Raw genomic sequence first — 22,268 nt, 5'->3', positions numbered from 1 at the left:
AAGAGTTGTTATCTTTCATCTTTTGAAAGGGGATTCACCCCTTTCCTTATGGAAAGTTTTTAGGAGAGGACCGTAGGTATTTTTAACGGGGGAGGGCTAAAGCTAGAAGCCTCGACCTTGGTCCTCTCTCGTGGCAGGGCGATCTCAGCGATCTTTTAAGATAGGATATTTCGTACTATCAAAAGTAAATCATTGAAACATATGAAGTACGAAACTTGGGCGTCACAATTTAAACACTTTACTATTTGTGTAGAATATTTAAACACGTTACTATTTGTGTAGAATATTTAAACACGTTACTATTTGTGTAGAATATTTAAACACGTTACTATTTGTGTAGAATATTTAAACACGTTACTATTTGTGTAGAATATTTAAACACGTTACTATTTGTGTAGAATATTTAAACACGTTACTATTTGTGTAGAATATTTAAACACGTTACTATTTGAGTAGAATATTTAAACACGTAACTATTTGTGTAGAATATTTAAACACGTAACTATTTGTGTAGAATATTTAAACACGTAACTATTTGTGTAGAATATTTAAACACGTAACTATTTGTGTAGAATATTTAAACATGTTACTATTTGTGTAGATTATTTAAACATGTTTCTTTTTGTGTCCCTGTATCATTTGCCTAAGTGCATCGAGTCAATTTGGTCGAATAAGGGTTATTACTACGAAGCAAACGAAATAAAAACGCGCAAATTACGAAAACCAAAAGGTCCTTTAAATAAACGTAATAAACTTAGTTGGATATAATTATCGGGACAAATAATAAAACCATTGTTACACAATATTAAATATAATGCATAGTATATTCTAGAGCCCATTTCTTTCGACTCCTATTCTCTAATGGAACTATTTGAGTTGTTGAAAATCGACTGAAAACCCAATCCATTTCATAACCGTCCTTTGATTTTATTGGTTCCGAATTGTGTTGTCAATTTGTTGTAAAATTTCGAATCATAACAAATGCAATTAGAACCAAATTTCTCACATCGATTAAAGTTACTCTTTCAAATTGCAATGTATAAATTAATTTCAGGCCCTTTGTGGGTTTGATGAAATTTTCACGTTTCGGCAACGATAGTGTATAAATGAAGCGAAGCACACTGGTTTTTGTATAATTTAGTCTTTGTAAACAAGAAAAGCAGTCGTGCACGGCCGAGTAGCTTAGCAAGTGCTGTACAAAATAAATATAAGTAATGATAACCGGCTTAAAACAGATTTTATTTTAAAAGATATAAAAATGTCGTTATGTTAAAAATAATTTTAAAATATTTAACTCGATAGCGGTGGGAATTCTTGTAAATCGTCGATTGCGGAGGATGCGTTGTTGCCGTGTCCGAGGGCGGCTTCGATCGGTAATTGACCCATGGCGTTCAAGGATAGTCCTCGATCGCGTAAGGCCAACTGGATGCAAGTGGTCAATTGGAAGGAGTTCATTTCGAGGAGCCTGATTCGCGCTTGCTGTCCGTCTCGTTCTTCTTCCAGTTTGTGCAAGAGGTAGGCATCAGCAAGGACCATTTCGTTTAGGGACCGTTCGGCTTGCGCCAAGACCACAGATTCCCTTCGCGCCATTTTCATTTCAGATCGGCTCCCGCGTTCCATTTTCTCCCGCGATTCTTTCTCCAACGCGTATAATTCGTTCCGTTCTGACACCTGCAATTAAATGAAATTTAATTAAATTAAGAAGTGATCAGCCATATCTTGAGAAGTTCTGACAATTATAGTGCTAGTATCTGATTATGTACTAATGTTATATTTTTTCAAAGAGGACCAGTTAATTTAGTAACTTAACTACCTGAGCACAATGACTTTAGGGGAACACATCTTACATCTTTTATCCTCGCTACGGTACCTTTCAAATAGTGATCACTTTCAAACTTCTGGTGACCTAGATATACCAGAAACACTACCTTTGCCTTTTTCAGTTCCCCAGCCTATGTTTTCCAATTCAACTACTACAAAACCTAATGCTCCCACGCAACTAGCTTGTATACTATTTGTGCTGAAATTTGATCTTGATTTATAAGGGTTTTATTTGCGTATCCCGTGGTTTTTGTATCGACAAATGATTGTAATCCTACATTTATGAGATACTTGATAATGACCTGTGACAAGTGTTTCATGAAGTCACGGTTGTCTCTACTGGGTTTCATTGGTTTGGCCTCAGGTACTTGGCATCCAGCTTTGATAAGCAGATGAGCCAAGTGAAAATGAGCCTGATCTATGGCATACTTGGCCGCGTTGCGTCCCACGTCGTCGCGTATGTCCACTTGGACCTTGTCGGATTTCACCAAGATTGAAACCATCTCGATGTCGTTTCTTTTGGCGGCGAAATGCAGCGCTCGCTTCCCTCGGTTGTCACCCGCGTTGACGTCGGCGCCGTGCTCCAACAGCAACCTTTGGTTAAAGATAGGTAAATGAAGCTTAATCAAGACGACCCAAGGGCTCGTAATAGTAGCCACATCGTACCGTACTTAACAGGCGTACATAAAATTTATGTCAATAGCCCCTCGATGCGCTACTTTTAACTGTGCTAAAATGATTACCCGTAATCCTTACTTCAATAAATTTATATCTTATAATTGTAATAGTGTGACACAAAGAGAAATTTTGAGTAAGTAGCCCCTCGATGCGCTACCCTTAACATTGCTAAATAATTGCCCATAAGACCATTCTAAAAAGAACTATGCTAAAATGATTACACACAAGTAACCCTTAATAGAAGAACAGAAAGTTATTGTTTTTACCCCCTCGATGATCGAATTACCTTTAACAGTGCTAAAATGATTACGTACTTAACGCTCGATTAATACAAGTACAGTAGGTTTTACTTTACAACATAGCCTTATGCCGACGCATAATTTTCGCACCATGTCCAGAAGTTTTTGAAAGAGAAAGAATTCCGTAAAACACCCAAAACTTGTAATATCCCGGTGCCTTAAGACCATTATGACAGTAACATCAGTAAATACTATCTTTTGCTTTCAAAATTTGCCTCGATTTCTTTGAATATTGAAATAGGGGAGCGGTATTGAAAACGTAAAATCGTATTGACGACGGGTGAGAGGAATTTTGAAGGGAGAGTATATAGCTTAACAATAGACGAACGAACAATTTCATCTTCACCACAATCCTCTCCCTTTCACTTCCCTTTCAATGCCGAACGGAAATGTTTTTGCTGCCAAAGGTGCTAATGTGACACCCCTACTACTACCACTACGACAACAACAGGGTAGGTCAAACTAAGAGCCTCATCGTAGATGTACATCATATGATGTGGCTAAAAACGGCGATTAGTTGAGTTAGAATGTCATATTTCAAAGTTGCCACAGGTCAGGGAAAACCAGGACAAGCTCAATAAGTTTAGACGCGGCGCGAAAGGTTTCGTTAAGGGAAGGAAGTAAGATTACGTCTAAAAGGTCAGGGAAAATATCAAGAACTAGCTGTTACCCGTGGCGTCGCTCGCGTATAATAAGAACTTCCATCAAAATGATACAAAGAATGGGCAGATTTTACTGATGACCAATTTGTTTGTAGCAGCCTAGGAGCGAAGGCACTCTGCGTTGCCCGTCAGCCCGTCGGAACATTTTTTGATTACTTTTCACGCGGACATTATTCCATAAAGAAGGGTTTTTAAATTTCTGGCCGCCATTTTAAAAGATGGCAACAAATCAAGCCCAAAAGAGCATTCAGCCCGTCTATAGGTTAAAGGAAAGCAGTGTACTTAATATTTGCGAAATCGGTTGAAATGCGCGGACGTTGTTCCATAGAAAAGATTTTTTACATTTCTGGGCGCCTTTTTTTAAGATGGCGGCGGATTGGAAAACCTTTCTTAGTACGCGCCTACTACTTATGAGTAACGTTCCTGCAAATTTTCAGCCTTCTAGGGCAAGCGGTTTGGGCTGGGCGTTGATTGTCAGTCAGTCTGTCTGTCAGTCAGTAAGTCAGTCAGGACTTTGATTTATATAGATATAGATTAAAGAATAGGAACAAAAGGTGACGGAATCACTGGAATTTTTACTAAGTCGGTAATTTCGTTAAAATTAGCAAAGAATATTTCTTAGGTTTATGAAAATTCAAACAAGCTTCCTTTCACGTTAAAATAATTAATTTTAATAGATAATGTTCAAATGAAACTAGACCCCAATGTAAAAAAATAATTGATGAAAAGTTACTATCAAAACTTGTGACTAAAAAATATATAGGCCTAGATAATATTTGACTTTTTTTTAAATTTTAGATTGCTATCTTTATTTACAATTTACTGATTAAGCCTCAAAATATACTCTTAACATTACCAACTAAAAATAATAAGGACATATTATAATCTAGCATTAAAAGTCAGAAAACAATTCCAATTGTCACAACCCTGTACTAGCTCCCATTAAAGGGAGGAAATACTTCTGAAGGATTTTAAAATTCAAATTAATTTCAGATTTTGAGGATAATTTTATAGAAGGACCTCCAACCAATCGCATAACACCCTGAATTTTTATTAACAAAATTCTAGTGGCACGTTCCGTGTCGAATGAGATTTATCACGAGATTTGATAAAATTTGCGCGCGGCATGACAATCGTTCGGAAGTACTCCCTGAATGTTTGACCATGCAGACTGGTCTTATAATTAGTAGAAGAATCGATAAAAAAAAACTTTATTTTCTACTTCACCCTCCTTTTAAGGCGAATTTCAAATTGAAATTTTGAGGTGAATACTTACCGAGTGATATCCTTGTTCCCAATGCGCGTGGCGTAGTGCAAGGCGGTTCTGTTCATATTATCTCTGGTGTCGACTGGAAAACGATCTCGAAGTAAAGACGTGACAACTCGGGACTGTTGTTGAATAACGGCCAAGTGTAAACGAAACTTATCCTGTTGATTTGTGGTGCCGCCTATGGAGATCATAAGTGAAGACCCGAGATTGCTCAATTTAACATGAGAAGCCGACATTATTAGAGAGAATTTACGGCGTTTGAACTTGATCACGTTTGAAACAAAATGAAAATGATAAGCGTTTCCTTCTACTAACGTAAACGGCTCTCCTATAGACCGAGTAGCGCCAATAGACCAAAAATGACGTCCGTTCCCCATTTCTTTTCACAAAAAAAATAGGATTTTGACGTCATACTAAGCCTATAAAAAATATGCTTAAAAAAGTAAATTGTATTAGCAATTATTTGACTTAATGTTTTTCATAAAGTTAGATTAGACCAAAAACATCTGCTTTAACCTGTTTTATAAAAAATACACTCGAGAAGGTTGAAAAGTGAACCATTTCTTTTATGGTTAAATGAATTATTGTCGTGTTTAAAACTCGTGACTTATTATTAGCCTTGTTGCTTCGAAGTGCAGTCTAGTGATAAGTTTCTGATTAGAATCTGAAAACAGCCATTTTACAGCTTATTGGCACCCAATAGTTATATGTACTATCCCAATGGGAACCTTTTTGAAAATGTACTTTCCCCCTTGGGGGTAGGAAAATTTCCGTCCCCCTCCATGAATGGTTTTTGGTGCCATCTAGCGGTGCAACTTTCGTCCCATAGACACTTAAGTTAAAAATGGAATCTGAAAATGTACTCTCAAAAATCCAAATGTATTTTTGGTACTGAAGACTTAAAATGTACGGAAAAAGTGCAACTCAGAACATCACTAATGTGCAGCCCTAAATTTTTGTACGGGATACTATCGAGAATCAAACATATTGTCATTAAAAATTTTATTCATTTGTTCATGTTGCGTTAATCAGTTTACAAAATCACTCGGGATATAACAAAACTTTTAGTACGTAAGCGATCCTAGGGCAAAGTGCCTATAGGCTGGTTTACTCTGCACTTCTATTGTTTGTAAATCGCGCACAATCATGGTTCACTTTATGTACACCGCGCAAAACAGGCATAATGGTTTTACGGATTGAGGAAGATGGTCGATATTTGTTCTCTGTTCGGAACCATCCTATCAGGAGGCACCCAATGCAAGCGAAAAGTTCTACTGGCGTACTCGCTCACTTTCAGATCCTGAGGTGGGTCCGGTGCCTCTAAAAATTAAGAAAGTCAAATGAAGTTTACGAAGGATCAGGAACACTTTTTACAAATCTGGAGATTAAAATGTCAAATAAATTAATAAAGTGATGAGCAGGAAAGCCAATACACGTGGTTTCAACTATTTTGAAATGATTGCACCAATTTTTAGACTTCTCCGAAAAATACGGTCTAAAAAGCTAGAATACTGTCCTAATTTGGATTAAAATGGGACATCTCTGTCCTAATTTCAAATAAAATTGAAAGAAATCCAAGTTATAGGTAAATCTTTATTTATTTATTTTCAAATGGTCCCTGGCAAGCAAGTCAGGTTTTGTTCTGCCATAAACCAGAGAAGTTTTAGGTTTGATCAAGTGGTGACGGATGGTGCCATTTGCTGTAAGTGACCACTTGCGCACATGGGTAGTCGGCACCTATAGGTAGGATTACCGACAAGTTTAATTACCTTGAATGTTAGATTCATCTTGTCCGAAAGAGTTGGTTGCGGAACAAGAGTACAGGGCCGAGTCCCGTCGATCGGCTCTTAAAATTATGACTTCGGATATGATGCCGTTTGATAACACTGTTTCCATAGATTCGTATCTGCAACACAAAATATATATGACATTTTTAAAAGAGCTCTCTTCAAAATTTTCGGGTTTCTGTGGTGGGAATGCTAATTAATAGAATATGTTTAATTATCAATAAATAAACATCAACAACGTGAAATATTTTATCAAATCACAAAACCTCTGGTGAAATACCCAAATCCTTAACGACCAAATGATTTTTGTTTTTCTTAAAGAAATCAAAAATTTTCAAAAATAAATCTTTTTTTAAAGTTACATCCTTGGTTCGAATTTTTCTTTTTATAATCGAAAGTATAAAATTATGAATATATCAATTGGAACCATGTTTCTATCTACAGTATTAAAAAAAATATGTGCAATTATGTTTCCGTAATTGCGAGTTAGACTTCTCTGAAAACACTGGGGATCCTCTCTATTGGACGACTATTACCACCTGACGGATTCGTTTCGCGGGATAGCCTAACACGTAGTGTTCATGGACTAAACTTAATTGCTCGTATCTTCTGGAAAATTGTAAATAGAAGCATGGTTCCAATTTATATATTCATAATTTTAGGCGCATGGTTAAAATTGATATATTCATAATTTTAGACGATCATTAGATTAATAGTTTTAGCAAAAGAAACTTCGTAAACGTATTCCTATATATTTCAAAAATAAAGCGTGGATGATTAGAAATTGACTAAGCGATTTACTAAGTAGATAATTTTATATCGTATATTATAATATTCCAAGTTATATAATTAATTTATTTAATTCTTAATATGTTTAGTGTCATTTTATATCGGGCTTAAAACGCAGGACCATCATCAGTAAATGAAGCACTTGGGAGTCCAAATATTACAATCGCTCATCCGGAACGAGGACTGAACTTCGGCGTCAAGCCCAGCTCTTGTCTTCCAAAGTTAAGAGATTCCCTGGGACCGGAATTAACGACAACAGAATTACGCGAATGACTTTGCTTAGACAACAACAACACAATAATGAAAGGGTTTGCCTGAAATATTTGTTGTCATTAGAGCAGTTCCGTTTCCCAATTTTCAAAGCGGAAGCGATATTTTTACTTTTTGCGCTTTCATACATCATCTCAAGGACTTAACCACCTGAATTTACTGCACCAACCACAGTGGGCGTAGGGGAATACATCGCATTTACTTTGAAATTTATTTCAACTGATCTTCGTATACCTGATCCTCATCTAAGTCCCGGCCCGCACACCTAGTTTTAGACTATGCTGGAAAATTAAGAAGGACCTTGATATATGATAATCCTAATCTCACCAGTGTTTTTTTGGATCAACAAAGCGCCCAGTTTTTAGCCACATCGTATATATACGATGAGGCTATTAGTTTGTCCCGCGAGCCTGTGGTGGTGCTAGTGGTGGTGGTGGTGGTCGTCGTGGTAGTAGTTTTTCGCGATTTGGAATGTGGTCAGAGTTACCCAAAGAAATGGTTATGCCAGAGCTAACCGAAGAAATGGTTATTTTATGCCTTTGGTAGTATAAAATATTTCGTTCGTCATTGAAGGGAGGGAGAGTGAACGTGAGAGAATTGTGGTGAGGTGATATTTTTCGTTCGTGTATTTTAAAAGGATGGGAATTATAATAGCATGTTTAAGCATTGCATTTAATTGTACAGGTAAGGTTAGCTTTGTGAATTGAGGTTTACGTTTCCTCGATATATTTAAAGCTAGAGAGAGGGAGGATTTTAGTATTGCCTTAATTTAAATGGAAGGTTTAATACTCCCTTTAAAATTCCGGTCACCCGTCGACAATAAGGGTTTCACGCAATAAATCTTCCCGCTCCCCGATTTCAAAATTCAAAGAAATGGAGGGGAATTTTTAAGAAGCAAAAGCAAGTAAATACCGACGTTATATATAGAATGGTGTTTATTATTAGAATTTACGTGTATTTCTCCTCAAATCGAGAAGAATTTTAAAAGAAAGTCCGAGCGGGCGAGAGTTCTAGAAGCGCGCTTTGGAAATGTTTTAGTTTCTTCTTAGCTACAAGGTATCGATGGGACTAATAGTTTTACCTGAGTAGTAGTGGTAGTAGTAGTAGTATTAGTAATTTAGTAACGGGCGTTGGTGATATTCGATTCTCTTTGCCAAGCAGCCATTGAAAAATTATTCCCTCTGACCGGTATATTAGGGAATATTTCACTAGAAGTATATTTATTGTAGTAGGGATAGCGAGAGTACGTAAACGATGTGGCTTAATTATGGGCTAGGCCATCTTTTTTTTACCTCTCCGAGTGACGATGGTGTTACGGAGAGGTATTACACTGGATGTTTCTGTCTGTGTGTCTGTCACCGCGTTCGTAGTTCACAGAAAGCAAGCTCTCGTCTCGATTAGGAGAGGTTGATTTTGGTTTCCCAACGTGTTATCTTTTCCTTCAAAATAGCCCCATCATAAAAATTTCCAGTTTTCCTCGTAACTCGATGGAATTTTGTACGGCGTTGCGTTGTTAAGAAGTTTTTCTACTACGTTTTTTCAAAGAAGCCTAATTATTGCCAAGATTACAAGGAGCGATAAGCAAATTTTTTTAAGGTTAAATATGGAAAAGTGTTTTGAAGTATTTGACATTAATTGTTTCGTGGGATTTGGTACTTGGGTGTACTGTTGCGCTATCTATTTAGAAAACTGTTTAATTGAGTGAACGATAAAATTTTAGATTTGAAAATGCTAATTTCGTTTGCATCTATCGTTACCAAGTGATTCAAATTTAGTTTGTGCCATTTTCCAAGTTGCAAGCGGCAATTACTACCTCAATTTTGCCGTACGAGTGAAACTATTCTATTAAGTTTGTTGATGAAACGAAAACCATAACTACATCTTTGACAATTTTATTTAAAGCAATTCAATTAATTTAGTCTTATTTCGAGTGCTAATTAAGTTCACAATATAGTGCTAATGTTTGACATCATAAGTGAATTACTACACCCTATAAGTTAGAGTGGATTATTTGTTATGTAAGATGTGTTTTACAATATGATGCTGAAATGTTCGTTTTGTGTTTCCTCAAAATTCGATTTCGTGTGGTGTAATGCTAGACTTTCATCTTTCAAGTTAATTAGTGGAAGATTATTTCGGTGATGACGGCGGCTACTGTTGCTGACAACAGCAAGAAGAGAAAGTAGAAAGGAACGCTGACGCTACTCAGGTCCAATTCAGTTGTGCTTTTCAGCGGTCTCTTCCACTTGATTTGTTCAATGTAGTGAAGCTTCTCAAAATCCTGATAATTCAATGCTTGCGTTTCGAACAAAGGTACAAAGCTGTAATAAAAACAGTCGTCAAGTGTTTTAACCGGTTTACAGTAATAAGTTAATACCGACAGCAGTTGGAGGTTTTCTCGTAATTGCGGACTGCTTCTCAACCAAGATGTTTGGAAAACGAAGTGTAAATACTCGAAGCTAATTACGTGCTCCGAAAAGTGAAATCCTTCATTGTCCGAAAAGAACTTTTTACTCTCGTGATCTAATATGAGGAATTCTCCCGCCACCCAATTCAGATACGTGTCCTCTACGATCATAGCTTTCTCCCCATAAAGAACAGGCACACAGAAAAAACGATGTTTAGATTGTAAACATTTTCCTAAACGGGAAAATGCAACGCCTTTTTAAACACGAGCCCAGCCTATACGCGTTTAGTTGTGAAATTTTTATTTTTCAAACGCGTATAGTTTGCAAATGTTTACGTTTCAAACGCGCATAGATTGAAAAAGTATCTGTTTCAAACGCGTTTAGATCGAAAACGTTTATGTTTGAAACGCGTTTAGATCGAAAACGTTTATGTTTGAAACGCGTTTAGATTGAAAACGATTATGTTTCAAACGCGTTTAGATTGAAAGCGTTTATGTTTGAAACGCGTTAAGATTGAAAACGTTTATGTTTGAAACGCGTTAAGATTGAAAACGTTTATGTTTCAAACGCGTTAAGATTGAAAACGTTTATGTTTCAAACGTGTTAAGATTGAAAACGTTTATGTTTCAAACGTGTTAAGATTGAAAACGTTTAGGTTTCAAACGCGTTTGTTTTAAAAACGTTTAGGTTTCAAACGCGTTTAGATTGAAAACGATTATGTTTCAAACGCGTTAAGATTGAAAACGTTTATGTTTCAAACGCGTTAAGATTGAAAACGTTTATGTTTCAAACGTGTTAAGATTGAAAACGTTTAGGTTTCAAACGCGTTTGTTTTAAAAACGTTTAGGTTTCAAACGCGTTTAGATTGAAAACGATTATGTTTCAAACGCGTTTAGATTGAAAACGATTACGTTTCAAACGCGTTTAGATTGAAAACGTTTATGTTTCAAACGCGTTTAGATTGAAAACGTTTATGTTTCAAACGCGTTCAGATTGAAAACGTTTATGTCTAACCCGCATGTAGTTTTCCAACGTTAATATACAGATGTTGTATAGCTTAAGTAACACATAAACAACTATTTCAAATAATAATATAAAAAATATTCTTGGGATATCAAAATAAAACGGATCTTTATAGCTACAAAACTACCAAAGGCATCGAAATTACGAAAAACATATCTATATATTACTTTTAAATTATGAAAAAAGAAAATATTAAGGCTTTGTGGGATTTCTTTACACGAGGCGAACTGCTAACGCGTTGCACTAGTGTAACAAGTTGGAAAAACCAAAATATTACCTCTCCGAGTCAAGAGGAGGACTACTACTACAAACTTATTAACCTAGATATAGAATTATTTCTCGTTTTTGAAGTAAAAATTTACGAATTATTAAAGCAGTATTCCAAGCATAGCGAATATACAGTAAAGCAGACGACATTGACATCCAATAAAGATACGACTTGGACACATTTAAATCAGTAAATGGGAAAAAACAGGAAATGAAGTGTATAAATTTTGGAGAGATATAACCTTTATGTGTTTGAAAAGGCCCAATTGTCTACGTCTATACTGTTTAACCCTATGTTCTTATAGCTACATTCACAACTGGTTAGCAGTATAAACACTACTGTCTCGTTTCACTTCAACGATATTCTTAGTTTGCCAACTTGAGTGTTAAGGTTAAATATCACCAAAGCTGACTTGTGGTTAGACGCACTGAAAGTCAATACGCACCATAATAAGAATGTAAACTTCTAAGCTATAACCCTATAATGATTAGCCCTTTCACTGATCTAATTGCCACCATGATGCATTCTTCTATTATGAAATCTAAACCTGATTATTTAAGAGTGTGTTTAACTTTCGGCTCACTCTGAACCGTTAATGTTCCTTCAATACAGACACGAAAATAAAAACCCACAGTTTAGTTCACCTAAGGTCTAAATTATTTAGTCTTTGGTTCACTAAGTCTGTTGCGGATAACACTAGATTAACCCGATTGAGTCCAGGCATGAGCTTCCTTCTTGAAATCTTTATAACAAGGATTATTCTATATACAGATGTAGTATAGCTTAAGTAATATATAAACAGCAATTTCAAATAATAATATTAAAAAATATCCTTGGAATATCAAAATGAAACAGAGCTTTAAAGCTAGAAAAGTACTAAATGCATCGTAGTTACGAAAAATATTTCCACATATTCACTTTATATTATGGAAAAAGTGAATATTAAGGTTCTGTAGGATTTCTTTACACATCAAAGCAAAGCGAACTGCTAACGCAGCGCGCTAGTGTAACAACGGACGGACACACACAAACAAAAACATAGACTGCTTTTTAACTCTTTCCGTATTAATTTTGAATTGAGAAACAAGATTATCTTAAATATTAAAATAAATATAATTAATATTTAATATTTTCTTCGTTAGTTGTTCGCCTTATTGAGCGTTACATCGTTTTAAAAAAGAACAATTAAACATTCTTGAAAGACTTGACTAATATTGACGTTTGAAATGAAGCATACGCCTGTTACTTCGCCTTACTAAAATAGGTAGTATATAAAGGATAAGAATCGCTGCTGTAGATAAGAACGTCGCAATTGCGTGAACCTTTGGAGGAAGACCGCGCCATTGGAAGGCTAGACGTTTAGCGTAACCCTAGCCGATCGCCGCGTACAAATATAAGAACCCTCAAAAACGGATTTATGTAAGAAGAACGTTGAACGTAGCAAATTCAGTACCCATCCTCGCATACTTTATTGAGAAACTTCGTCTGCTTATATTTTGACTCCACCCACAAATTCTGTATATAGCAATTTGGAAAAAAAAAAATTAACCACGAAAAGAGAGATAAGAATGACATTTTCGATCTCTATTTACAGAACTAGCTGTTACCCGCGGCGTCGCTCGCGTGTAATAGGAACTTCCATCAAAATGATATAAAGAATGGGTAGATTTTACTGATGACTGATATTTTTGTAGCACCCTAGGAGCGAGGGCACTCGGCGTTGCCCGTCAGCCCGTCGGGACATTTTTTATTATTTTTCACGCGGACATTATTCTATAAAGAAGGGTTTTTAAGTTTTTGGCCGCCATTTAAAAAGATGGCAACAAATCGAACACGAAAGACCATTCAACCCGCCCATAGGTCAAAGGACACCAGTGTACTAAATATTTGCGAAATCGTTTGAAACACGCGGACTCTGTTGCATAGAGAAGATTTTTTCCATTTCTGGTCGCCATTTTTTAAGATGGCGGCGGATTGGAAAAATCTTTCTTAGTACGCGCCTACTACTTATGAGTAACGTTCCTGCAAATTTTCAGCCTTCTAGGGCAAGCGGTTTGGGCTGGGCGTTGATTATCAGTCAGTCAGTCAGGACTTTGATTTATATAGATATAGATTTGTGGGTGGAGTCAAAATATAAGCAGACGAAGTTTCTCAATAAAGTATGCGAGGATGGTACCAGAGGCTAAAGCGATGATCCGACGTTCTTAGTACATAAATCCGTTTTTTGTACCCTGGTAATGGTAAAACAGTCAACGTGGTCGTCCATTAGCAAAATCGTTGATCTGACCGGTCCCAGGTGCCTAAAAAGGCTTGAAAAAGAGTGTAAACATATTCTATACACTCATTTGCAAGTTTAGAATCATATTGATTTTTAATAGAAAACCCCATTTTGATGTTTTTACGTTGGTACACCAAGATAACAAATAATATATTTTGATCGGTTATAATTACTAAACCTCTGATCTAAACTTACAGTTCACAACAAAAATGGCATACTGAAACATTTTTGAAGGCAATTTTAGCGTGAGTCAAACCGTTTAATGAGCAACACTTTTCTAAAATTAGAATTCATAACTCAAATTTAAACCCAGTTATATTATAAACCATACTAATATAAAAATAAAATTTTATTACCTAATTACTAAATATGGGCGAAGTTCTAATATGGCTTTTTTGCGAGTAAATTCTGACTTTTGACGTGTCAAGCACCAGCGAATGAATGTACCCCATTCGCAAATTTTTGAACCTTGGCCTCTCGGCATGAGAAGGGGTTAAAACCGATTCACCAAATAAAATATTAATTATTCTTCCTCAGATGCTCGTGTTAACTACATGACGTCAATATGTTTATATCCTTTACACCTAGAGTAGGTTTTGAACACGTTTAAACCCTGGCGTTTCGGTTTATGCTCACTTTACGATAGTTGGTGTTTAGTTTTCGCACGTCAAATCTAGGGGTTTAGATTTTCAACATGTTTAAATCAAATGGATGTGCTCAAAACCTATACGTTGTTTTTTCTGTGCAGGTATCCATCACGAGTGAGATAATCAAAAACACTAGTGATCATATTGTCCTGATCTAGTGCGTCAAACCATTTCTTAACATCTGGGTCCTGGGCTGCCTGAAGATACGAAACCAGTGACGTCAGAAGAAGAGAGGAACTTAACACTTAAACAACGCCTATTCACCAAATATTTCAGATAGTCGATCCCGATTTGATCAAGTCCGAGAGGGTGACGATGCGATTGTAGCTTTCCGTCGTGAACTCCGTCCGCAAATAACAACCCAAGAAAAACAGAATGAAAGTCACTCCGATCAGCCATAACGCAGCCAGCAGACGACAAGTAATGTGGGGCAAAATGGAGGGAATCGCTGTAATATAGGGAACATATTTATATCCGATTATTTAAAGCTATAGCCATCTCTTATTATGAGAACGCGATTTAGGTGATTAGATACCCCCATACAAAACTCTCTCGCTACGTCATAATGGAAAATATTCTTTTCAAATGTAATCGAGTACTCAATTGCTTACGTTCGGCGCACAAGAGCGACGCGTTCTCCCAGACATTTTCCAGGGTTTCTCGGGCCAGTTTCTTGACAACTTTCTTCGTGGGCACCGATTTGTATTTGTTGGTTACGATGGAGTGAATGACGAGCAAAAGTGACAGAATGAATAAGGTTAACCCCGTTAATATCAGCACCTAATTGAGCCGATAATGGAAATTAATGAATAGGGTGATGAGGTTGTGGATTGTAATTGAGCAACATTTACTGGAGTGTCCATATTTAAGAAGGACAAGGAAGTGGACAAGACTCTCCTCGGTTGGCCGGACACGATAATCGTCCTGGCCGTTTCGTACACTGGAGACGGAGTGAAATATTCCTGTCGGCCATAGAATAGTGCAGCACGTGGCAAGGGAATCAGCATAAAAGTAGAATTCTAAAGCAAGATTAAGGATTATCAGAATTTTTTTCATAAGTAGACATAAATGTTGGTCTCGTTTCTCTTTCACTTACGCTGAAAGCATCAGACGTAGTAAGAAATCAAAATCCATTTTATTCCCTTCGTAAATTACCCTAAACACCACCGATAAAATCATATAACGTAACATAATATTATTAAATGCATTTGGTTTTATGTGAAACGTTTCACCCTTTTACATGATTCTAATTTCAAGGAATACGAAAAATACTTTATGTTAAGTGATCTTTTCAAATAGTACGCCATGTCAGTGTATTTTAATACTTGGCTCTCCATCACCCACGTTTCCTGACAAGAAATATTAAAAGTTGAATTACCAAAAAGAAAATAATTCTCAAACACACGCCAGCGAACGTTTTATAAACTCACCTCCGATGTCGTCACGTTTACGGGAGTCTCTTGGGCGTACCTATAATTTTATTTAACTTTGAAATTGACAATTACATTTAAGAGTTGAAAAAATTGTACCTGTATTTAAAATATCGATTATTTCCCATAAATTCCATTTCGTTCAGCGCCATTTTGGACTGAGCAGAAAATCCTAATGTTACTATCCTATACCTTCAAAGGCTGTAAAGAGTCGCTGATAGATTACCCATTTTTCATAAGTAAAAACGCAAGTTTATAAGATATGTTCCATCCATAAGTATGACACCTTCTAGAGTCTATACTTCGTAATGCTAGAGACTTACTAAGAGCTAGTTCGAGAACGACGGAAGCGAGAATTGCCTGACTACACGCGGTTTTGCAGTCCAACTCCATCTTAATATTTAGTCTGGACTAAGCCTTTGGCTGCGCCTCACCAGGCGTCGGTTTACGAGAATCTACGACGTTTTACCGACGTCACTTCCGTGACAAGCTCTCAGTAACCAGTGACAAAATTATGGAACGTATCTTATGAACTTATGGAAAAGCGTTGTTAAATCGGAAGTTGTTGTCCGTTCTTGCAGACAACAACAAGAAGCGTCCACGTTCTTTCAAAGCTCAAACATTAATACAAATAAATCCTCATTGTTTTTGTTACGTAACGCAAATTATAATAACAGCCACGCAAAGTGTGTCTGCCGGAAAGTAGTGAGTACCCTAGTTTTGATTAGTTACTGTGTGATAGGGTTACGCAATATTGAAGTGATAGTGGAAAATTCAAGTAAAGGTGCGATGTAACTAAGTGCGAAAGACACGGGAGGTCAGACTTTTCCTTCCATCTCGCTTTTAGGCGCATGCGCTGTAGTCTTTTTGTATCATGAAAGTGCATGCTCAGAGACGATTGGCGATGTATCAATGAACCATTCAACCCCCATGTACGTCCCGATACTCAAGGTTGCCCTTTTTACATCGAAAAGGTCTATTATGTGATGCCAGAAGTGAGATGAGTCCAGAAGTACTGAGGTAATCAAATTCTTCACTCAAACACACGAACGGTTGGCCCTCTGGTGGCGATTTCAGAATTTTCTCTCCAAAACGTGAGACGCTCGCGGTGATAGACGGCCGAACTAGATTCAAGCACCCGCGTCCGTGTTCCGCGGCTTTAGGTTGAGGGGAAGGGGGTAGGAAATGTTTTTGGCACTCGACCAATTTTTCTCTCTAGTGTAGGCGCGATGGAAGCGGCCATGAGTTAATAATGTGTTAGCTCCCAATAAGTTACTCATGAAATTCATTTTTATACTCCAGCGTTTTCTCCCGCGCCGCCGGCTTCCCAATTATATGCGACGCTCTGCGGCCGCCACGTGAACGAAAATCTTTACTCTTCTTTCCGGTTTTTCCCCGGAAGTGCGTGTAGTGGAAGCTAGCCAATGATATCGGAGCTATTTGAGCAGCCGAATATTTCGCTCAGTAGCCTCGGTTAAGAAAGATGTTAAGAGATCAATGGATTGGATTTTTCTAAGTTGTATAATTTTCTGGTTTCAATTCACAACAACAACTCTTATCTTTAGCATTCTTTATCAATATCAGCAAATTGCATTGAGTTCTTGCATTTTTTGTCTCAGTACTGACACAAACGCCACGATTTAATGTTAAATTGTTAAAACATAAAACATTCATGACTAAAACACTCCCTTGGTGAAAAAGTAGACGACGTCTCGAGGTCGAGGAGTACGAGCGGGATTTTTTTTTCGACAAGAGAGAGCGCAACATTCGGATTTTTTCCCGCGCTGGCGAAATGAGAAGAAATCGCTGGATACATTACGCCTATGGAGCCTGAGTAACTTATAGGGATGTTATATATGTATGATATTTGTAGTGTGGAATTTTGTATGTAGGGGGTGCCACTATACGGTGGTCAGGGATAATGAAGCCAGGGAGGGAGAACGGCATTCTGGCTAGGCGGTTACAAGGTGTAGGGTATCAAAATAATCTGTTCCTCAGTATTAAAATTCATTATTGTTCTAAACTATGTCTATTGATTAACCTATAACAATTAAACATAACAGTGGCGACGGAGATGGGATGAAGCCGTTTTTGAAGATCAGAAAAGTAAATACAACTTTCCTATCGTTAAGAATACGTTTCATACATCGTACCCCACGAGGACGAAAAGCGCCCTAAATTAAGCCTTGGCCATAGACCATAAAGCGTGGGCCAACAAAGCCAGAATCAAGCAAGTTCAAGCCGAGTCACAGTAAGATGGGGAAATTAACGGATTTCAACCAGGACGTAGAGCCATGGTCTCAATACAAGCAACGCCTTGAGGCCCATTTTATTATAAATAAAACTACTGCGGATGACGATAAAAGGGCGGTGTTATTAACAGTATTACCAGCTCCTACGTTAACATTGTTAAACAGTCTCGTATATCCAGACTCGGTAACGACCACTACTTACGCAGACTTAGCAACGTTGTTCAACACACATTTCAATCCAAAACCATCACGGATCGTAGAACGTTTGAAGTTCAACAGGCGACATCGCAAAGACGGTGAAACCATCGCGGAATATGTAGCCGAGCTGAAACGTTTATCCGTACATTGCGGTTTTGGAAAGCATCTAGAAGAAATGATCATGCATCAACTAGTTTGTGGCATCAATGATGATGAAATGCAGCATCGTTTATCAGAAGAAGACGATGACATTAAATTACAAGTTGCTATAGCTCTCGTGCAGAAAATAGAAACGGCTAAGGAAAACGCGCAGCAAATGAGACAACACACTCAATCAGAGCAGATGGGTTCTCAAGTAAACTCAGTTCAATCTTACAATAAGAAGAAACAGGCGCATCCTACCAAACAAATTCTGCCCCAAAAATCAAGTGGGCAAGGTCAACCAAACCAAACAGAATGTACCAGATGCAAGCGTACGGGACATGCCGCTTCAAACTGTCCTTTTATAGACGCCATCTGTCACACTTGCGATAAAAGAGGTCACATTGCACCTGCATGTAGAACCCCATCAACAATTGGTCGCAAAGAAGAGTCAACTAACAAGTCACGTCATAAATACAGGCGGAAAAATAACCGCACTAACCACATCCACGAAGATGAGGATACTGTAGAGATTGTAGAATATCCAGTTCATCAGGTGACTGACATCCAACAAACGACTGGCGAGGACGATGCACCTCCGCCCGAGTTGATAATATGTAAATTAAATGGAAAAGAATTTTCATTGGAAGTTGATTCTGGATCAGGCCACAAGCTGATATCTGAGGGAACGTATAATCGGATTCCGAATAGGTCAACGTTGGAGCCTTTCTCTAAGACATTACGCTCTGTCACTGGAAATCAGCTGGACATCATGGGCAAGTCCCAGGTTCATGCTCACTATAATGGACGGGAGGAGTTATTACCACTATTAGTCATCCGAGGAACACAGGACAGTCTATGTGGTAGAACATGGATATATTCGAAACTTGACATACTGCCTTCCGTAAGAGAGAATGAGCAAATCGTCAACAAGGTTTCAGTCCCACAGAACCAATCATCGTTAACCACGAAGTTAAACGACATGCTTCACGACTTTGAAGACTTATTTTCGGCCGGATTGGGAGAATTGAAGGACGTAAGAGTAAAACTAGCTATCAAAGATGGTCATGTACCTAAATTTTGTAAAGCCCGCTCCGTTCCATACGCCATGAAGGAAATCGTTGAAAAGGAAATTAGAAGATTGGAATCCTTAGGGATAATAGAGCAGATAGATCACTCGCCATACGCCTCTCCAATTGTTACGGTTATGAAACCAAGAAAACCAGGAGACGAACAAAAGATTCGTATATGCGGTGATTTCAAGACAACCGCTAATCCCGCCATTGACACAGCACAATACCCTCTGCCAAAGACGGAAGATATATTTGCTACGTTGGCAGGCTGCAAGTTTTTCGCCAGAATCGATTTAAAGGATGCCTACAATCAGATCGTTCTAGATGAAGATTCAAGGAATATCACCGTTATAAACACCACAATGGGTTTATACAGGTACACGAGGTTACCATTCGGTATTGCTTCGGCATCGGCCCTTTTTCAACTCCATATTGAAACCTTATTTCGCAATATGCATGGAGTATCGGCGTTCCAAGATGATATTCTGTTGGGAGGAAGTACAGAGGCCGAACTCTTACAACTGATTAACCAAGTACTCCAAATTCTGCAAACAAATGGCCTAAAGTTGAGAAAAGAAAAATGCTGTTTTCTCCAAGAGTCTGTGGAATTTCTCGGACATGTTTTGGATGCCAAGGGAATTCACTCTCAAGCCAGAAAATTGACTGCTATAATGCAAGCACCGGAACCAGAAAATGTGGAACAATTACGTTCTATCCTTGGGCTATTGATGTACTACGGTAAATTCATCTCCAACACGTCCACAAAATTAGCATCTCTATACGAGCTGTTGGAAAAGAAAACGGAATGGACTTGGGAAGATACGCAGCGCAAAGCTTTCAAGGAAGCAAAAGAGGCAATCAAAGACTCCAACATTCTCGCCCACTATGATCTTAATAAAGACGTTTACATGGCGTGTGATGCTTCTCCATGGGGAGTAGGTGCGGTCATATCGCATTTGGAAGATGGAGATGATAAACTATTTATTTTGCGTCTCGAACGCTGACTAAGGCAGAGAAGAACTATTCCCAGTTGGAACGGGAGGCTTTAGCCATTATTTTCGGTGTCATAAAGTTCAAGGATTACCTATATGGCAGAAAATTCTTCTTATACACTGATCATCAACCTCTAGTTACTCTGCTAGCTGCGAACAAGCCAATTCCAGTCTTAGCTGCATCCAGGATCCAGAGATGGGCAATTATTTTGTCAGCTTATCAGTATGAAATTCGCTATCGGCCCGGCAAACAAAATGGTAATCAGACGCACTAAGTCTCTTGCCACTTCCAATCAAGAAGGAGGCAGTAGCACCATTACCAGCGGAGTACGTTTTCTTGATCCAGTCGGTGGAAAAATCCCCATTGTCTAGCCGAGTTTTGGCTGACGCTACAAAGTCGGATAGTACTTTGCAGCAAGTAAGAAAATACATGATCGATGGATGGCCAAGAAAGCATAAATTCAAGGACGAATTGGCCATGTACCACAAGAGACGCGAAGAGCTATCGAATGTCAATGACATACTCTCGCTTGGCAACCGGATAATCATTCCCACGGCACACAGAAAGGTCATCATGCAGGAATTACATAGTTCCCATCAAGGAATTGTGGCCATGAAAGCTGTTGCCCGTTCAAGGGTATGGTGGCCACACATTGATTTGGATTTAACTACCACCGTTAAAGCATGTAAAAGCTGTCAAGCACACGCATCCATGCCAACGGCCCAATACCAAGCATGGCCCTAAGCAGAACAGCATTGGCAACGAGTCCACTGCGATTTCGCCGGACCAATTGAAAACCGATACCTCTTGATCACAGTCGATGCACATTCCAAGTGGATAGAAATAGACATCACGCGTACTACAACGACCGCTGCGGTAACGCAAGCTCTTCGTCCCCACATTGCAAGATACGGAGTGATGTCCACGCTCGTGACCGATAATGGGACTTGTTTTTCAAGTATAGATTTCAAAGAATTCACGAGCAATAACGGTATAAATCACATGACTACAGCTCCGTACCATCCGGCATCAAACGGACAGGCCGAGAGAGCAGTCAGAACCGTAAAAACAAGCTTGAAGAAGATTAACGGCGGATTCACCGATGAAATTTGTACCATTAATGATGGTTGAAGGTTACAAGGTGTAGGGTATCAAAATAATCTGTTCCTCAGTATTAAAAGTCATTATTGTTCTAAACTATGTCTATTGATTAACCTATAACAATTAAACATAACAAGGGAGCTATATAACATATTATTAACTCATGAAGCGGCAGAAGATCCTCAAATTTGTTCACTAGTGCCAGTATCTACTATAAATGCTAGAGCCCTTCACCTAGTCTCATCTCACTTCTGGTGATACGCAATTATGAACCCACCCTTCGTAAAAGTTTAACCTTATGCAAAATTTGAAATTTTAATGGATTAGAGGTTGAGAGAAACAAACAAGCCTGGTACTTTAACGGCAATAATCGAAGAGAATCGTAAGAATTGTATACTTGCCTTTGAACGGTTGGAATCATTTTCTTTTCTTCATAAGTAATATTTTGTAATTATCTCTCAGGATTTGAGTAATCCGCCATTATCACCGTGTTAACCGCGCTTGTCGTTAACCACTCTCTTTCCGAACATTAAACTGCGTCTGGAGTGATAATCAAAATGGCCGAATTGGGAGAAATATTTAGGCTTGACTCGATATAGAAGTACAACGTTAGAAGAAGTGGAGTTTTAATATAGGAAAGAACGGGTTTTCTATGGGAATATTTGCCCCTTCTAAGGTTGGAAACGAGCGAGTGTTTGGGAGTTTTTCTTCTTTGAATTTAATGGTAGAGCGTGGGAATTACTGGCACATGGCAGTAATACATATGCGCGTATAAGCGTTATGTATTGATTTGGCAAAAATAATTGGGGGCATGTTTTAAGTATTGCATTTTAGACTTTGGTGCATTTTAATCTCCGTGAACTTGAATAATTTAATAACA

At 38.0% G+C, this 22,268-nt stretch overlaps 4 protein-coding genes across 7 annotated transcripts; all 4 read right to left on the bottom strand.

Annotated features, from left to right (window-relative positions):
- Positions 1-706: 706 nt before the first annotated feature.
- On the bottom strand, positions 707-4,988 carry LOC149692824 (uncharacterized). Its single transcript, XM_089868832.1, has 3 exons — positions 4,737-4,988; positions 2,124-2,415; positions 707-1,671 (listed from the first exon to the last, which is right to left on the bottom strand). The coding sequence occupies exons 1-3, from the start codon at positions 4,964-4,966 to the stop codon at positions 1,291-1,293; spliced, it is 903 nt and encodes a 300-aa protein (XP_089724958.1). The 5' UTR covers positions 4,967-4,988; the 3' UTR covers positions 707-1,290.
- A 731-nt stretch (positions 4,989-5,719) lies between these two features.
- On the bottom strand, positions 5,720-14,466 carry LOC149692822 (cell adhesion molecule Dscam1-like). The gene is made up of 3 exons (XM_089868760.1): positions 13,910-14,466; positions 6,500-6,636; positions 5,720-6,050 (listed from the first exon to the last, which is right to left on the bottom strand). Exons 1-3 carry the CDS (start codon positions 14,035-14,037, stop codon positions 5,920-5,922), a joined length of 396 nt encoding a protein of 131 aa, XP_089724886.1. The 5' UTR covers positions 14,038-14,466; the 3' UTR covers positions 5,720-5,919.
- Positions 9,696-10,154, bottom strand: LOC149692823 (uncharacterized). The gene is made up of 2 exons (XM_089868759.1): positions 9,958-10,154; positions 9,696-9,897 (listed from the first exon to the last, which is right to left on the bottom strand). The coding sequence occupies exons 1-2, from the start codon at positions 10,152-10,154 to the stop codon at positions 9,696-9,698; spliced, it is 399 nt and encodes a 132-aa protein (XP_089724885.1).
- LOC149692821 (uncharacterized) lies at positions 14,055-15,865 on the bottom strand. 4 transcript variants are annotated; one of them, XR_016382878.1, is made up of 8 exons: positions 15,730-15,762; positions 15,631-15,670; positions 15,297-15,549; positions 15,052-15,219; positions 14,812-14,980; positions 14,465-14,648; positions 14,284-14,397; positions 14,055-14,226 (listed from the first exon to the last, which is right to left on the bottom strand). XR_016382878.1 is itself a non-coding variant. In XM_089868757.1 (8 exons), exons 5-7 carry the CDS (start codon positions 15,205-15,207, stop codon positions 14,473-14,475), a joined length of 501 nt encoding a protein of 166 aa, XP_089724883.1. In that variant the 5' UTR covers positions 15,208-15,219; positions 15,297-15,356; positions 15,441-15,549; positions 15,631-15,670; positions 15,730-15,762; the 3' UTR covers positions 14,055-14,397; positions 14,465-14,472. The 4 variants fall into 4 exon arrangements, 3 of the variants coding, with proteins under 3 accessions (XP_089724883.1, XP_089724882.1, XP_089724884.1); XM_089868757.1 differs by having other exon boundaries at positions 14,055-14,397; positions 15,297-15,356; positions 15,441-15,549; XM_089868756.1 differs by lacking the exons at positions 15,631-15,670; positions 15,730-15,762 and having other exon boundaries at positions 14,055-14,397; positions 15,297-15,356; positions 15,473-15,546.
- Positions 15,866-22,268: the final 6,403 nt, after the last annotated feature.

The sequence above is a fragment of the Phalangium opilio genome, unplaced genomic scaffold, assembly GCF_054372755.1.
Source record: "Phalangium opilio isolate 3A_F unplaced genomic scaffold, DU_Popi_V2 ptg000024l_1, whole genome shotgun sequence".
Lineage (NCBI taxonomy): Eukaryota > Metazoa > Arthropoda > Arachnida > Opiliones > Phalangiidae > Phalangium > Phalangium opilio.
Note: the sequence above shows the minus strand (reverse complement) of the source record. Positions and strands in the feature narration are given on the sequence as shown.

Excerpts from the sequence above, each read along its gene's own strand:
- LOC149692822 (XM_089868760.1), bottom strand. The coding sequence starts at position 14,037 with ATGCCGAGAGGCCAAGGTTCAAAAATTTGCGAATGGGGTACATTCATT. Across the intron at positions 6,637-13,909 it reads CGCCCATATTTAGTAATTAG|ATACGAATCTATGGAAACAG; the intron begins GTAATAAAATTT and ends TTTGTGTTGCAG. Across the intron at positions 6,051-6,499 it reads AGATGAATCTAACATTCAAG|AGGCACCGGACCCACCTCAG; the intron begins GTAATTAAACTT and ends CTTAATTTTTAG.
- LOC149692824 (XM_089868832.1), bottom strand. The coding sequence starts at position 4,966 with ATGTCGGCTTCTCATGTTAAATTGAGCAATCTCGGGTCTTCACTTATG. Across the intron at positions 2,416-4,736 it reads GGGAACAAGGATATCACTCG|GTTGCTGTTGGAGCACGGCG; the intron begins GTAAGTATTCAC and ends CTTTAACCAAAG. Across the intron at positions 1,672-2,123 it reads TCATGAAACACTTGTCACAG|GTGTCAGAACGGAACGAATT; the intron begins GTCATTATCAAG and ends ATTTAATTGCAG.
- LOC149692823 (XM_089868759.1), bottom strand. The coding sequence starts at position 10,154 with ATGATCGTAGAGGACACGTATCTGAATTGGGTGGCGGGAGAATTCCTC. Across the intron at positions 9,898-9,957 it reads CGAGAAAACCTCCAACTGCT|CTTTGTACCTTTGTTCGAAA; the intron begins GTCGGTATTAAC and ends TTTTTATTACAG.
- LOC149692821 (XM_089868757.1), bottom strand. The coding sequence starts at position 15,207 with ATGCTGATTCCCTTGCCACGTGCTGCACTATTCTATGGCCGACAGGAA. Across the intron at positions 14,981-15,051 it reads TCTTAAATATGGACACTCCA|GTGCTGATATTAACGGGGTT; the intron begins GTAAATGTTGCT and ends CGGCTCAATTAG. Across the intron at positions 14,649-14,811 it reads GTCGCTCTTGTGCGCCGAAC|CGATTCCCTCCATTTTGCCC; the intron begins GTAAGCAATTGA and ends CCTATATTACAG.